Source organism: Castanea sativa, chromosome 12, assembly GCF_040712315.1.
Source record: "Castanea sativa cultivar Marrone di Chiusa Pesio chromosome 12, ASM4071231v1".
NCBI lineage: Eukaryota > Viridiplantae > Streptophyta > Magnoliopsida > Fagales > Fagaceae > Castanea > Castanea sativa.
In genome coordinates, this window is record NC_134024.1 from 37,056,598 (window position 1) to 37,072,871 (window position 16,274).

Below are 16,274 nucleotides of genomic sequence, written 5' to 3' on the forward strand. Positions count from 1 at the left end.
TTTAATTTTTTTTTAAAAAAAAACCCCTCTAAACAAATATACTTGTACTTCTCTGATATTCTCACAATAAATAATTTTTTTATTTAAAAAAGTTCCTTCTAGAATTCATTTTCTTTACGATTTAAAGATGAGAATCTAGCAATAAAAAAATCATATAGCAGGTAAAAAATAAAATAAAATAAAAATTGTTGTGCTCCAATAAATTTGCTGGTTAGTCTTAAGCTTATCTGATCAAAGCATGATTTTAATTTGGGGTAGCTAAATTGTAGGTAAAAAAATCATATTGGAGAGCTTTTCGTGGATTTAATCTTAAAGTTAAATAAGAATTGAATCTATCAAGTCCAACAGCTAAATTCTGCTGTACCACTACCGTTCGTATCAAATTCCCATGTGTGTTTTATGTTTATGAATAACTTATCTAACTTTTTGTTAAAAAATTGACGTAAATGTATGTTTAGTCCTTACATTTTGATATTTTTTCATTTTAGTCCCTAAACCTATTAACGCCGTTCATTTAAGTCCTTGAAGCACTATTCTGTCAACAAACTAACGGGAAAACTGACGGATCAATAAAATATTATTAAAAAAATTATTTTACATTTTTTAAATGCCAAAATTAAAAAAAATTAATTACTAAATTTTAATTAAAAAAATAAAAATAAAAACAAACAAAAAAAGATCTACCCAATTCTGTACACAACCCCATTGTTGTGGGTTCTTCACACCACTTTCATACACAAACAATAATCTCTCCATCTACAAGAAACCAGAGTAAAAATGAAAAAAAAAAAATTGAAGGACCACCTTTTTACTACCCCCACCAACCCCCCCTCTCTCTCTCTCTCTCTCTCTCTCTCCAATGCCCAGGTAGGCAAACTCGATCGTGAATCTGGGTTATCACTCTAATCACTGTCAGAAAATTCCTTCTGGGACTCAATCTCCATGCCACCTACCTAATTTCTTCTGGGACTCGATCAAAGATTCAAAACACCACAATCCCAGTCTCTGAAACTCTCCTGTCTCAACTCTCTGCTTGCTCGGTTTGTGGGTTTGTGGATTTTCCTTTGATTTTTTTTTTTTGTGGGTTTTTGTGCATATGGTGTTGCCGACTTGCCGTGGTGAGGTGGAGGTCTGAGTTTGTGGATCGGTGTGGTGGAGGTATGGGTTTGTGGATTGGCGTGGTGGAGGGTGATGCGAACCTCAATCGACACGCTTTAAGACCTAACAAAAATATTGGAATACTTGCCCAAGAAAGCTAAAATTCAGATTTTTGATAGAAACCCTGACCCAACGTTTATAATCGAAACGCGAGCCAAAGATATAAGTTGACCTTGACCCAATGATTATAAAGAATCACGAACCAAAGGATAAAGTTTGAACGCCACAAGGAAGAATCCTTGATAAGTTCACAATTCTTGAAGAACCAAAAGAAGAGCAAAGCCTCAGAGGGTGTGGGTTTGGTTGATCAGCGTCTGTGGTGGAGTGGGTTTTGTTGATCGGCGTCTGTGGTGGAGTGGGTTTGGTTGATCGGCGTCTGTGGTGGAGAGGGTTTGGTTAATTGGTGTGGGTTTGGTTGATTGGCATGGTGGGTTTCAGTGGCTGAGATTGGAGTTTGGTGGTGGGTTTCGGTGATCGCACAAATCGGAGTTTGGTGGTGGGATTCGTTCACAGATTGGAGTTTGGTGATGGGTTTCGTTCTCAGATCGAAGAGGAATGGTGCCTGGACTAGCTGAGTTTTTTTTTTTTTTAATTAGATTTGGGTGTTTGCTCCGATGGGTTTGTGTGGGTAGTGGATGGGTTTATTATTTTGAATTTGTGGTTGTGATTTGAGGGCAATCATGGGTGAGGAAAGAAAATTTTGTGTTTAGGTTTGTGTTCTTGAGTTCTTTGATCTGGGTTGGATTTCTTGTCTTGTTCATGTTCCTTAGTAATTAATTTTTTTTTTATTTTGGCATTTAAAAAATGCAAAATAATTTTTTAATAATATTTTATTGATCCGTCAATTTTCCCTTTAGTTTGTTGACAGAATAGTGCTTCAAGGACTTAAATGGGGCATTAATTGGTTTAGGGACTAAAAGTGATAAAAATAAAATGTAAGGACTAAAATAGAAAAAGTCAAAATGTAGGGACTAAAAGTACATTTACGCCTAAAAAATTTTGCTTCAAATATTGTAGATAAAGAGTAAAAGATAAATAAAATAAGTAAATAATTCACATGAGACCTACAAATAATAGAAAAAATTAAGTAATAAGTTGGCTTATAAGTGTATCTCAAACGGGGAGCAACATTTAAGAGCTCACCTCTAATTTTGACATCAAATACAAGATGATATATAGCATCATAATACGGCTTAATTCGAAGTGATGAGGCTTGTTATTAATTATTATATCATTAGTTATAGATTTTTACATTTGCCTTATAATTACTACATTTAAAAAAAAAACAATAATACTTATTAGAACACATATGAAAATATATATACTAGTGTTTTAAACCGGTTTATAAGACATTACATAACCAGAGTACCACTACAAAAGGGTTTAACTCTTGTCATAGTAGCTTGAATTTATAAACAATGAACACTAATTACCACAAGATCTAAAGCAACAGCCATGTATTAGAGGGTTTTATTTTTATTTTTTTTGGACCTAGAATAAGTAAGGGAAATTTGACAATTTGTACCCAAATTCTCTTTATGGGAGACCAAATAGTACTACTAGACTACAAAATTTTTGACAAAATGTATTAGAGGCATTGAACTACACATTTTGACACAAATCGCCTGTAAACTGTAATAGACTAGGGAAAGAAAATTGGTTGTTATTTCATTCGCTAGGACTCAAAGAATATAAAATTTTGCCATGTAGTTTGTGATTGAGATAAATGTAAAATAAGTCTAGAATCATAATTTGTTTGCACAATTGTTGAAATGACAAATTCTTAATGGTTAACAATAAAAGAATATCAATAATAAATCTAAATGAGAATCAATAACAGCATTATAATTTAACTGTTGTAAATTGCATGTAGGATAGAAAAAGTGCAGTTTATTGTTGAAATTGTTTGTGTGTACATATAATTAGTGACACGTTTTTATACTTTTTCTATATACTAACTTCTATTAAAATCAAATCAACCACAAGATGTCAACTAATATTGTTGATAAAATCTAGTGAAGTTAGGGCATCCAAACTTAGCTTGGAAACTACATTGACCTACTGTTTTGTGTTGTTTTTGATTGGCAAAAGTGAAACACGTGTAACAACTTTATGATTCGGCTCCCTTTATCATATATATCATTACTAGATTCCGTTTGATCATCTCAAATTTTTTTTTTATGAGTTTTTGTCCGAGGAACTGGCAAACAGCAAAGAAGACCCGTTAAAACTAAGCTAAATTTAGCATTTTTGTGAACCCTTTTCACGTCCACACACCTAAATTTTCGATCAGCTTCTGGTTTTGATTGATGGGTTAGAGCAATAAACAATCCATTACCATCAAAGTCACGAAACCAACGATACCTATGCTTAAAACAGAATTCACTTCATTTTGCATTTTTTTTCTCATCATCTCTAGATCATTGACACATTTATCCAAAACAGTCACAAGTTTTTTAACGAATTTTCCTCTTCTTTCAAATTCAAAATAAGAAAGTGAAACGTGAATTGGTATGATTTTCGGGAATTTTTCAGGAAATGTATATAACTTCAATTCAACATAACATGGGTTGGTGAATTTTTTTCCCTACAGCAAGTTTTCTTATTAGAGGTGCGAAAATGGAATCTGTATTTGAAAAGAATGTTTCATTTCTTTCATGCGACGTGCTTTATTACCATGATAAATGTTTCTTATTATTCAAATTTTTTTTCCTTATTTCTTTCAGATTTAAAGCTCGAGTTTTCGATTCCACATCTACAAAGAATATCCAACAACAAGCTTACATTATAGTTCATACATAGAGTCAGCATATCTAAGAATTGAAATGTCCAACAACAAGATGAAAGGCCTTCTAAAAGGCCTAAGATACATTTCTCAAATATTTGGTGAGTAAAGTGTGATAGGATGGAGTAATTGTGTTTATTTTTATTATATAACGCCGAATAAAAATCTTTTGTCCCATTTTGAATGTCCAACTTATACTTGGATTTTTTTATTTATGATTCTCTTGTTGATACTGAAAAAAAAAAATGCCACATATTTGCAGATAATGAAAAAGAACCTGAAATGGAGATTGGTTTTCCCACAGATGTGAAGCATGTTGCCCATATAGGATGGGATGGTCCATCAGTACATTCTCCTAGCTGGGTAAAGTTTCTTATTGTGTTTTATTATAGTTTTGTTAAAGATTTTGATCAAATGTTGTAGAGGAACATCCAATTTTTTAAATCTTCTTCTTCCTCCTTAATTGAATATTTGCTCACAAGGCTCATGTAATGTAAGGCCATATTCTGACATTGTGCAGATGAATGAATTTAAAGCACCACCAGGATTTTCATCAGCACCATTAAGTCATCCAGGAGACAAGAAAGAGGAAACTGGAATCCAATGGGTCTCCGAAGGTATGTACAACAATACTTCATTTCTTCTATATTGCTTATAAAATTATAATACATGATGATGCTTTTGCTCGAATAATTTTGGAATAACATATTTCTGATTTATAGTGTTAATTTTTAACCTTCTAAATTGAGGATGAGTACATTCAAGCTTTGATCTTATCACAATTTTCTTCAAAAGTTGTCTTCATTTATAAATGGCATTCCTATAATTGACATGTTACCATTTCCCATGATGGTTGAGAAAATGTATGTACTTCCATGATCAAAGGTAAAAAAAATATATATATAAAAGGGAAACAAAATTTAGGCTCAGCTCCTTAGGTGAAGTACGTTGAATTCTCGAATGAATTTCAAACACATTAATTATGCATTTTGATTGGAATATAGATTCAACTAGAAGACCTGCACGGGCTCCAAATTCTCCGGCAAGGGACTTGCCAGAATTGCCTAGGTCGTCAAGACGCAGCGCATCATCAAGCAGTACTGCAACTGGATCCCCTAGCAGGGAAAAAACAGAAAAAACAAGACAATCAAGGAGGTCATCTAAAAGTTCCAAGGAATCAACTGATGCTACCAAACTGAACCGGCTACCCATCGATCCAGGCCTATCAAGTGTGTCAAGCTTAGAGAGTGTGTCACCTGCACACAGCCTTCCAGACGTCCCTAAAAAGATCAGGAGGAAGAAATCCAAAGACTCTGGTGGTGGTTCCACAAGATCATCAAGATTGAAACCCCCAGCTCCTGAGACATATCAATCTCCATTCTCGGATCCAGGACCTGGATCCGGATCAGTTTCCACATCAAGGAACAGTGAGCTTCGCCCAAAGGCTTTTGAAGATGGAACACCAAAAGGATATGCAGGAATCTTTTGAACATTATTTTTTTTTGTACTTTATACTGGTAGATAGAACTATGCTTAGTTGAAACTAAACAGATTTTTTGTTTTTTTTTCCTTCTTCTTCATGGAGCCTTGTATGATCCTTCTGCTAAAGATAATTCTTTTTTTTTTGTCTTTTTTCAGTCCTCTGTTTAATATCTTACTGATTTATCTTTTTTGTATATGTGTGTATATATATATATTTTCATTTGAGAACATTTTTGGGTCCGTTTAGATGACGCGTAGGCTGAGTTTGGATACGGATGAAAAAGTTAGCGTCTGCGACTTCAGTGTTTTTTTTTTTTTTTTCCCTTCTGCTGCACGCGTTTCATAGGGGACAAGGCTACTGTTCATGTTACTGTGCATGAACAGTAGCCAATTTTGTTGACTTTCAGCACATTTGTGGGTCTCGTGTACTGTTCATGGAACCCACAAACTTCACTTTACAGATTTTTTTTTTATTAAAAATGGGTCTCACAGTACTATTTACACATTTAAAAATTATTTTACTACAGTGTTTTCAGTTTTCAGTTTTCAGCAATAAGCTCTATCCAAACGGACCCTTATTATACTTAAAACTAAAAATAATAATAAAATTATTGTTCATACGGCTTGATACTGTTCATAAGTCTAAATGTACTATTCATATCTTATGAACAATGCAAGACTAAAAAAAAAAAAAACCAAAATCGCAATCCAAACGCTCATTTCATAAAACATCTGTTAGGATTTGGTAAAAGTATATTGGAGTAAATAGTTAATGAATGTAACAGTTACTTCCAACAGCAATGTCAAACTCAAGGGGAAAGTAAATGCAAAGAGTAAAAAGAATTGCATGCCAGTTTTCCAGTAGCGTTGTCCAACCACATTGATGGATACCCCTCAAAAAGTGTTGAATGCAAGCTGAACCCATGTCAATTCCAATGCACTTTAGCTGCTCCTCTATTTATGATATTATCCATAGCAATCCAGGCTAGCTATCTTTGCATAAAAGGGAGATCTACTTTTGTCTGTGTCTTCATCATTTCTTATCAATGTTGCCCAAAATCACACATCAGACAAAACCATGTTTTGAGGTTGCAACAGCCCACCTTTTTCCTTTGGCCCCGACAAAAGAGAAAGGTAAAAAATAAAAATAAAAATACCTTTACCAACATACCCCCCCCCCCAAAGAAAACTATCATAACCATGCAGAAATTTTTTTGAAAATTCGGATTAAAGGGATAATCTTGCAGAAAATTTTAGTAAAAATTTGGTCGTTTCCTAATTTCACAATTCATAACAAATTTCACATTGTGAATTGGTCTACAACAAAATGATGTAAATAATTGGTATCTAGTGTAAAAGTGATGTAATACAAATCACACTCCATCACATCAATAAGTTGTGATAGAAAAATGGTGAAATTTTTCATGTTTGTACTTTGTAGGTTTGTTCTTAAAATTGGGTGAATACTGAATAGACAATTACATTTCAAATATATAATGGACAATTAAAATTATGAAAGACTCGAATTGCACATTTAGATTATTCTCATTAAGAATGTTAAATAGTATATATGGTAAATTTTAGCATGCTAAATGCTAAAAAGCATACCCTATTAATGCTCTTAAATCCTATTAATTTTGCAATCCAGTTACAATGGATTGTTATCTCTAGCAGTGCACTGTAACAAGATTGTAAAAAAAAAATCATTTTATATTCTCTCTTTGTGTTCTTTCTCCAAATTTTCTTTTCTCTCTCTCATTTCTGTTTCATTTGTCTCTCATTCTTGCTCCCATTTATCTGCTCTCTCTCTCTCTCCCTCTACTCGACATCTCTGCCTCCCTCTCCGACGAAACCCAAGTCGGAGCATCAAGCCAAGTTGATCTCTATTGCAATTGTTTTTTTTTTTTTTTTTTTTTTTTAAGTTTATGATTTGATGTTAGATTCGGCAGTGGTTGTGTGGGTTATGGATTTGACGTTTTAGGTCGTGGTCTAATGTGCTCCGACGATGTGCTCCGACGATTTTGTGGGTCTGGGTTCGTGGATCATCAATGTGACCGGCGTGGATCGTCGACTTGATCGGTCTCATCGGTGTGAGTCATCGAGAGGGAGAGAGGGAGAGAGAGGGGGGATGAAAAAATAAAAACAAAAAAGGAATAAAAAATTATAAATAAATAATATTTAAATGAAGTTGTAAAAAAACTAGAAGTTTTGATGTTTGTTATATTGTAAAATAAGATATTAAAATTGAAAAAGTAGTATTTTAAAATTGTAAATACTAAATTTTTTGCCATTGTTGATGAGAATGCTTTTTATACGCTCAACATTAGACAAAAGTATAAACGCAAAATTGGGTCTCCTGGAAAAATAAAAGAATCAAAACAATAAAGATTGCATAATAGAAACCAAATTCACATAATGGTGTCAAAGATCCAAAGAATTTTCAGATTAACATAAGCAAACACGCTGATACTATATGCAATTCTCATTTCAATTGACAAAATACCATAATTACATAGCTATCATTGTCCCACTACAGACACTTTAGAACACCACCCAAAAATTCAATTTTTTTTTTCAAGTAGTAAGAGTACTATTAACCTGTTATAACTTTGTCAGCCCTAATCTGTTGTTGTCTTTTCTTTTAACACAATCCCCCCCAACCTAAGCATCCAACAAAGAAAAACAAAAAACTGAAAAACCCAACAAATATTATTATAAACACATGAGGAACAACCTGCAATGAAGAACTACTAGCCACATTGAAAAGACCAGGGTTAGGAATAACTGTAACAGGTTTGTTGCTGCACACCTTCAAATTCAATCCACCATATCCTTCATCGCCACAAAGCTCTGGATTTCCCTCTAGCTTTAGCTTCTGACCAGTTTTGAATTCAGAAAATGAGACTCTGCCACTCAAATTGTTGTTCTCCAAATTGATTTCATTCACAAACTTCAAAAGCCCAAATTCCACAGGCACAGTCCCTTCAAGCTTGTTGTTGTCAAGACCCAAGTAGCTCAAGTTTCTCAAATGCACCCCCATTGAAACTGGAATATTCCCAACAAGTCCCAGATTTGACAACCCTATTCCCAAAATACCCCCCAGCTTTTCCCATATTTCTGGAATCTGCCCTCCTAGTAAATTCCCACTCAAATACACTTCCTTCAATTTTGGCATCTCCGCTAAAAACAATGGAACCCCAAAATTGCCAAAACGGTTAAAACTCAAATCCAAAAACTCCAACCCCTGTAACCCACTTAAGCCATCTGGGATTTTACCATAAAACCCATTGAAACTCAAATCCAGCTTCAGAAGCTCAGTGAGATTACCCAAAGATTCAGGGACATATCCGTCAAAATGATTATGACTCAAATCAAGAACCTTGAGCTTCTTCGGAAAATTTAAGGGAACCCCACCATTAAGCTGGTTTCTTGAAAGTGTGAGTTCTTCAAGATTGACCAAATCGCCAACCCAATCTGGGATTTCTCCGAAGACTCCGTTCCCGGTCAGAACCGCCCTTCTCAGGTTGGTGTAATTACGGAAAATGCCACTGAGAGGGGCAACAAAAGATGGGTTGTCTATGAACAGCAACTCTTCGAGAGTGGACAAGAAACTCGGCGAAACGTCGGAGAAGAGCGAAACGCGTTTCGTTTCGTTGAAGCATTTGTAGAAGAAGAGCTTGCGGAGGTAGCTGAAGGAGGTGAAGAGGAGAGGGTTGAGCGTGGAGTTTGAGGAGCAAGGTGGGTTTGGAGTGTAGTCCGAAACGTATCCGAAACTGAGCTGGGTGACGTGGACTGTTACTGTTGTATCGGTTTCGGAATCGGAATCGGAATCGGTGAAGTAGTCGCAAACGACGCCGTGTGGGGCGGAGGAGCAGAGGTCATCGGGGTAGAGTGAGCGCCAAGGAATGGTGGGGTTGATGGAGTCAAGGACATGGTACACACCGTCTTGCTCAGCTGGGTCTAGCAATGGTTGCTGGTGTGAAATGACAAGAAGAGACATAAGGGTTGAGAGGAAGACGACGATGATGACGATGAAACAGGAAAATGAATGGAACAGAGCCATTGGAGCTGTAAAGGTTTTTTGGGTTTTGAGAGAGAGAGAGAGAGAATGAGAGGGAGTGGTTGGGTTGTGGAGATTTTGAGTGAGTGACTGTAGTGCTGTGGGAGACTTGGTATTGGTATTGTTTTGGCTGGCTCTAGATGGTACTGAATTCTGAAGTTTTTGCAGCACCTTATTTATATACGTTGAATTTACCAATGTGGGTTTGTTTTGTGGATAAGTGGAGGAGAGAGAGTAGGGAGACCAAAAGGCATCAAGTAAAGAATTTTCTTTTTCATTTTTTTTTTCTTTTTGGTGATAATAATAATAATATTAAAATTTTAGATCCTAGATATGGTCATGTCAATCTGTCATGGTTATCATTAGGATTCTTTTTTCTTTTTCTTTTTCTTTTCTGTTTGTTTGCATTTCAATTTTTTTTTTTTTTTAAATTCGATAGTGACTTGCAGACCAATGCAAAGTGATGTTGCAATGGCCATGGCCCGTGTCAATATGTCATTTTCAATGTATCATTAGGATTCTTTTTTCTTGTATTTCTTTTTATTTTTTTAATTCCTAAGTATCTCACAGACCTTGTTTGTTTGGTATCTTATTATAAGCTAAATTTTTATTTATTTATGTTTTACTTATGAGTCCCACGCTATTTTTTATCTTAATTTTATTTCAAATAATATAAGTTTCTGCTTTTTAAAAATAAATTAACTTAGTTTTTTTTTTTTAATCACAAGTGCAAATACACTGCCAAAAATAAATCATTTCCAAGTCGATAAATATACCAATAGAAATAGCAATGCCTCGACCCCATGTGATGGACTAATCAAGTTTTATCGGCAACCTCCTCTCCATCATCATCATCATCATCATAATATTAATTTTAGTATGAGTATAAAAAAATGTATTAGTTAGTTGAGTTGAGCTTCATCTTATTTTAGTCTGTCTATGAATATAATTATTTTCACACCCAAATCACCATATGCTTGAGTATCAACCTTTGGTTTGATATCAGCACTTATATATGGAATCAACACTAGTACTTAATTAAAAAGTATATTTAACTGTATTAGTTACAATCTAACCCTTAAGCATGGTGTGGATTTTGGTGTATAAATAATAAGTGTGTTTCTAGATTTTTGCTTTTTTTATTATGGGTAAGAAAATTAGCTTCCATATATTAAGTGAATCATTTGAATATTTTGGCTATTTGTTGTAAAAAATTTATATATTCATATATGTTTGAAAAGATCAATGAAAATTTCAAGTGTGTGAAGTTGATAGGGATGATCAACACTTAATATATAATAAAAGAGTAATTTTAAGAACACAAATTATTCTACAATTTTTTTGTTACAACTCAAACGTGGCAGACTATAAGTGATTAATCATCATTTATATATAGACTTACTATTTCTTCTTCACTGATCACATTCTACCATGTAATTGTGAAAAATTTTGTATCCTAAACTTTTTTCATAACAAAAACATTGAAACATTATATGATTTTTTTTGTTTACATTAAAACCAAAATTTAACAAACTTCAAGCAAAGCTATACCAGCTGAAGTTTTGGTAATCATTATAATGGGTGATACATCCGATTGGAAAAGCAAGAAGGGTTAGAATAGACATTTTGGAGCAGACCGTAGAGCTTCACACTTTGCATGTAACACAAGGTGTCGCCTCAGAAGTCAGAACCAAAATACCCGGCTTCCCAGAGGCCAATTCAGAGCTTTAATATGTTCCACACATTTACCAAGGTTAAAACCCTCATAAACCTCGAACACATTCATCTAAATCAAGTGGATCTTCATCTGGCACGTCACCATATAACTCATAAATCCATTCGAACTTTTAACTTCGGTAACGGAAACTAGTTGGGCAGCCGACAAGACAGAGAAACCTGCGGAAAGAGAGAGCCGTGAGCCGACAATGACGCGCCGCAGCCGCCGACTTCGTGTCCCAGTTGTCAGTGTCCTTTGAAAGCGACGTCTAACTGTCCTCAAAACCGAGTCTGATACGGATTGCGGATACGGACACGTTTCGAGTAAATAGTGGAGCGTTGTCTACACGTTGTGGATTGTACGGAAAATCGTTTCCGGAATTGACAGAGAGCATGCGAATTCCATTTCCAGGGGGGAGAGAGAGTAAGAGAAGCCATTTCGTTTGTAGCCAATCAGAGGGCTCTTGCTCTAGTACTTTGCTTTTTTATTTGTACTGTGGGTCCCATTATGGATTTTACACTAAAAACTGAAAAGAATTTCTGTGTAACTTTTTTTTACCTATTGTTTGTTCTTGGAACGGAAACAATTTTCCCAACAAACACTGGGGATGGGGAAAGTTGGAGAACAGGATGCTACTAAAGTTTACAGCATAAAAATACATTTAAATTGATAGGATTTACAATTCCATCACAATTAATGATTTCTTTGTTTGGAACTGATTAAAAAAAAAGGGGAAATGTTAACAAGCATCATGCGGTACTTGTTAACATTTCTTTTTTTGTGTTTCATTTAAAAATAAGAAATAAAACTGTCAAAAAAATTGCTAAAAGGGATAAAAAAATTTACCAAAAATTGAGAAAATGTTAAAAGTTAAAAAAGTTACACACAAAATTATCCAAAATGTGTTGTTAACGGACATCTTACAGTGTCCGTTAACACAACCCAAAAAAAAAAAATCTAACTCATCTATTTTAACAAAAATTCCATTCCATATTTATTATAAATTGTAATAGTTAACTAATTATATCCAAGTGAAGAGCACCTAATAAAACTTTTGATAATTTAATGGAAGATTTGAAATTCAATTCATGCTTATACCAAAAACCAATTAGCATCTTAGTTTGATGATAAAAATCTATCATCAGGCTCTAAAAATAAATAAATAAATAATATAGCATAGGGTATATAGAGTTTTTCTTATGGAGAATAGGGTACATAAATAATTGATTATCTATGCCAATTTTATAATTTTTTTTATAGGAATTTCCTATTTTGAGTTGATATATAAGCTTTTAGGAGGAGCTTATAAATTATATAAATAAAAAGCTCTTTGAGAGAATAGTGTTACAGGAGTTGTTATCCTTGACTCTAATGGCCTTGTCATTGTTTCCCTGTCACAAATTTGATCCTCCCTAGTTCTATTGCTAAGGTTGAAACTTTAGAAGCAATGAGGAGGGCGCTCGACTTTCCATCTGAAATTGGTTTCTCCTTAGCTGTCCTAGAAGGTGACTCAAAGACCATCATTAAATATTTGAAGGATGTAAATGATTCTTCAGCCACCTATCGGAAACTTGATTTTTGAAGCAAAATCGATTACAGAATCCTTTTATATATTAGTATGGCATGTGACATGCATGCACTGCCATACAACTCTTTATGAGCGTCTAAGGATGATTTTGAAACTTCGTGGTAAATTGACCTCTGTATCACCCTCCGCAAGAGGTGGTATTATTATATGTATTCACTCTCTTACATGGGGTGAACCTTGTTGGGTATGTTTTAAAATTTAAGCTCATGATATTTTGTTGTAAAGCCCAAGCCCATGCTCTAGAATTTTCCTTGGCTGGCGTGGGAATTTTTGGCAGTAAACAAAACCCTCAATCTTCTCATATTTCCTTATAAAAAAGTCAGCCACACCTTCCCATGTTTTGCAAAAAATACATAGCGGCTTGTGACATCAATGGGAAAGAAAATTCATTTGTTTTTGCTTTTCCCTTTTCACTCGAATCATCTTTAGCTACTTTCTTTTTAGAGCTCTAAGACCATCAATATTCTGCATGTATGATATTAGTTAAAAACAAATAAACACATATTACTTTTGATACTCTAGCTACTTTGTTTTTGTTGAAAATTTTCTCTAGGGCACTTGTGACGAGTTCGAAATTCTGTTTGTGAGTGCACATTAACAGAGTTGCCGTTGTATCCTAGAGAGTGACCACCTCTCCCATTTGCACTGACGGATTCATTACAGTGTGGGCAAAATCGCTTCTTAAGGACAGCGGATTTAGTTCCGTGCCTTAGCAATAAGTTTTACTTAATCCTTAATTTTATACGCTTTTGTACTTGTCTATTTTGCTTATAAGTTAATTTGAACAAATATTGTTTTATTGATATATTATTGATATTGCTTTGTAACTTTGTTAATTAATTTGGACAATTTTCCAAACTATAATTCCAACAAACCCCACATTTATGGGACCCACCCTTTGGGAGAGGGCGAATACACGATCAATTTTTTCCTCCATAAGCCTCACGTGTCACAATTGCGACTGGGACTTATTGGAGAATTTTAGGAAGAATTGCTTATATCTCACAATCAATACATTGTATTAACATGAAACAGTTGCTTATTGGGCAAGTTATACATTGTATAAATGTATAACTTGCCCCATCCTCCCTTAACAGTTACCGTGGCTTTTAAGTGGAATTGTGATTTACCTTTGTGTTAGAACATCTTTCCCTCTCCCTTGTGTGTGTGTGTGTGTGTGTGTGTGTCTCAAAACATGAAATTTTTTAGTAGCATCTATATACTATATCATGAGAGCTATCACATACATAAATTTTGTGTCATTTGATGCTCATTTGTGTGAGTTGATAATAAAGACTTGTTATGACCTGGGTGCTTGATAAGTTATTTGAATTTAGTTTAGTGATAGAATAAATCTTCCTAGATAGATTAGTACTGTTATTTATTTGTACTTAAATTAATTCCTATGTTTTAGGATAGAATTAGTACCTGTGGGGAGTAAAAGGACCCAAATGGGCATCTGGGCCTTTGGGCTCTAACAATGAGGGCCGATCTGTTCTTGAACTAAGAATTTGTTAGTACTGCGGGTTGGCCCACATGCCGAGGGTCCGAGGATGCAGCCGAAGGCGAGTCTCTCCTCGGACAGACCCAAGAGAACTCGGGAATTTACTACGAAGGTCAAGGCAGAACTTTGGAAAGACTATTGGTTAAGAGGGGGAAGCCGTGAACCTACTAGATACACCGATGTTAGAAAAGTATCATGGGCCAAGGCTGTCACCTCCACATTAAAGACTCTGCACCTACCTCCCTGGCCGCATTAATGGGAAAGTGACCCCTGAACAGTAAGGCTGAAACTTTTGGTCACTATTCAAAGGCACTAAGGGAAGAAATATCTAGGTGGGAGGGGGTTTGAGCAACACGTGGATAAAGAGTCAGAAAAATAAAGTATTAGAAAAAAAGGAAGAATTGTAATCTTGAGAAAAAGGAAGAATTGTAATCTTGAAAAAAAGGAAGAATTGTAATCTTGAAAGGAAGGAAGAATTGTAATTTTTAAGAAAGGAAGAGAAATAATATAACAAGAGTCCTCGGCTCACGTCCGAGGAGGTCCATCGGCAATTATCATTCAATATTTACAAGTGTTTGTACTTCTTAGCCTGTTGTCAAGTTCTCAGTACTTCTAACCTAGATTTCAAGCCCACACTCTACAAATTTTATTGTTTAAGGCTCATTGGGCCTGAGCCCATAAATTTCTTTGGGTCCAGGTGCAATTGTGCACTTACAGTACCTATATTTTAAGATTTGCTAATGAGGTTATCTTATCTTTGATTATTTATGTACGTTGAATGCATTAATAAAAACTAAGCAGAAAATTAACCAAAAATATTTATTCCCCCTCTCAAGTTCAGGAGGCTAGTCACCTCAAACTGACTAATCCATCTTTCAATTATCCCGGTTCACAACATTTGGTATCAGAGCCAACCACCATGTCAAGTAATCAGACGTACCTCGTTGAGTATAAGATCAAATGAGTTGCGACTTTGTGGTTGGATCCCAAAGTGGGCGACCTAGAGGCTAAGTTAAAATAGCTAATAGGTGAGTAGAGCCACCAAAAGAGAAAAGGCTATCATCGGGTTAGTGTCAATAGAGTGAGCCATCATCGTGGACGTCGACTGCGAAGCATGATGGTATATTAAGATTCTAGTGTCTCACTTGGATTAAGTCTAAGCTTAACCATGTATATAAGCTCTTGGAAACCCTTCCCTTGCAAGCTAATTTTCAAAAGTAAGTTCTACCCATGGGTTTGTAACATTTGGTATCAGAGCATTTTGATCCATTTGAAGCATCATCACATCTCAACAAGCAACCAAACTCACATTCTCAACATGGAAGCCCATATCCAGCCAACACCAATATCAACACAAACACAATAGAATATTTTCAAACCCACCATACATCAACCTATAGCCATCCAACAAATACCATACGCCCCCCCCCCCCCCCCCCAAAAAATTGTGCCCACCATAATCCAAAACCCCACTCGCAGTACCCATCAAGCCATTCACACAAGTTTCCTAGTGCAGCACCCAAAAACATAAAATAAAAATAACAATCTACCTCATCAAGCCATCATGTCTACAACTTAAAGGGAATTTACGGAGGAACAAAGTTTCTTACTAAACTAATTTGAAGAGAAACCCTACAAAGTCCTCATATATCTTTATATTGAATGTGAATTTTGAAAATCTAATTGTGGATTTCATATTCTTATTATATCTTTCATGTTTGCAAATTTTCAAGGAGATCAAACATCAATTGTTATGAATTTTTCTATGATCTATAATTGTGTATAAAAAATAAATTTATTGATTAAATAGTAAATAACATTCGATTTGAATGAAATTTGATATGCATGTTATGAAAATAAAGAACATGAAATTCAATGGTTAGATTTCAAAATTCATAAAAAAAAAAAAAGATATATAAGAAGTTTGAAGAGCTTATCTCCAAACTAATTTGAAGAGAAACTTTGCTCTTTATGGAAATA

General features: G+C 34.8%; 2 protein-coding genes across 2 annotated transcripts; one reads left to right on the forward strand and one right to left on the reverse strand.

Moving 5' to 3' along the window:
- The first annotated feature begins 3,975 nt into the window (after positions 1 to 3,975).
- LOC142618716 (uncharacterized) lies at positions 3,976 to 5,441 on the forward strand. The gene is made up of 4 exons (XM_075791706.1): positions 3,976 to 4,044; positions 4,206 to 4,306; positions 4,464 to 4,560; positions 4,948 to 5,441. The coding sequence occupies exons 1-4, from the start codon at positions 3,984 to 3,986 to the stop codon at positions 5,430 to 5,432; spliced, it is 744 nt and encodes a 247-aa protein (XP_075647821.1). The 5' UTR covers positions 3,976 to 3,983; the 3' UTR covers positions 5,433 to 5,441.
- Positions 5,442 to 7,904: 2,463 nt separating this feature from the next.
- LOC142621046 (uncharacterized) lies at positions 7,905 to 9,627 on the reverse strand. The gene has a single exon (XM_075794363.1). It carries the CDS (start codon positions 9,486 to 9,488, stop codon positions 8,067 to 8,069), a length of 1,422 nt encoding a protein of 473 aa, XP_075650478.1. The 5' UTR covers positions 9,489 to 9,627; the 3' UTR covers positions 7,905 to 8,066.
- Positions 9,628 to 16,274: the final 6,647 nt, after the last annotated feature.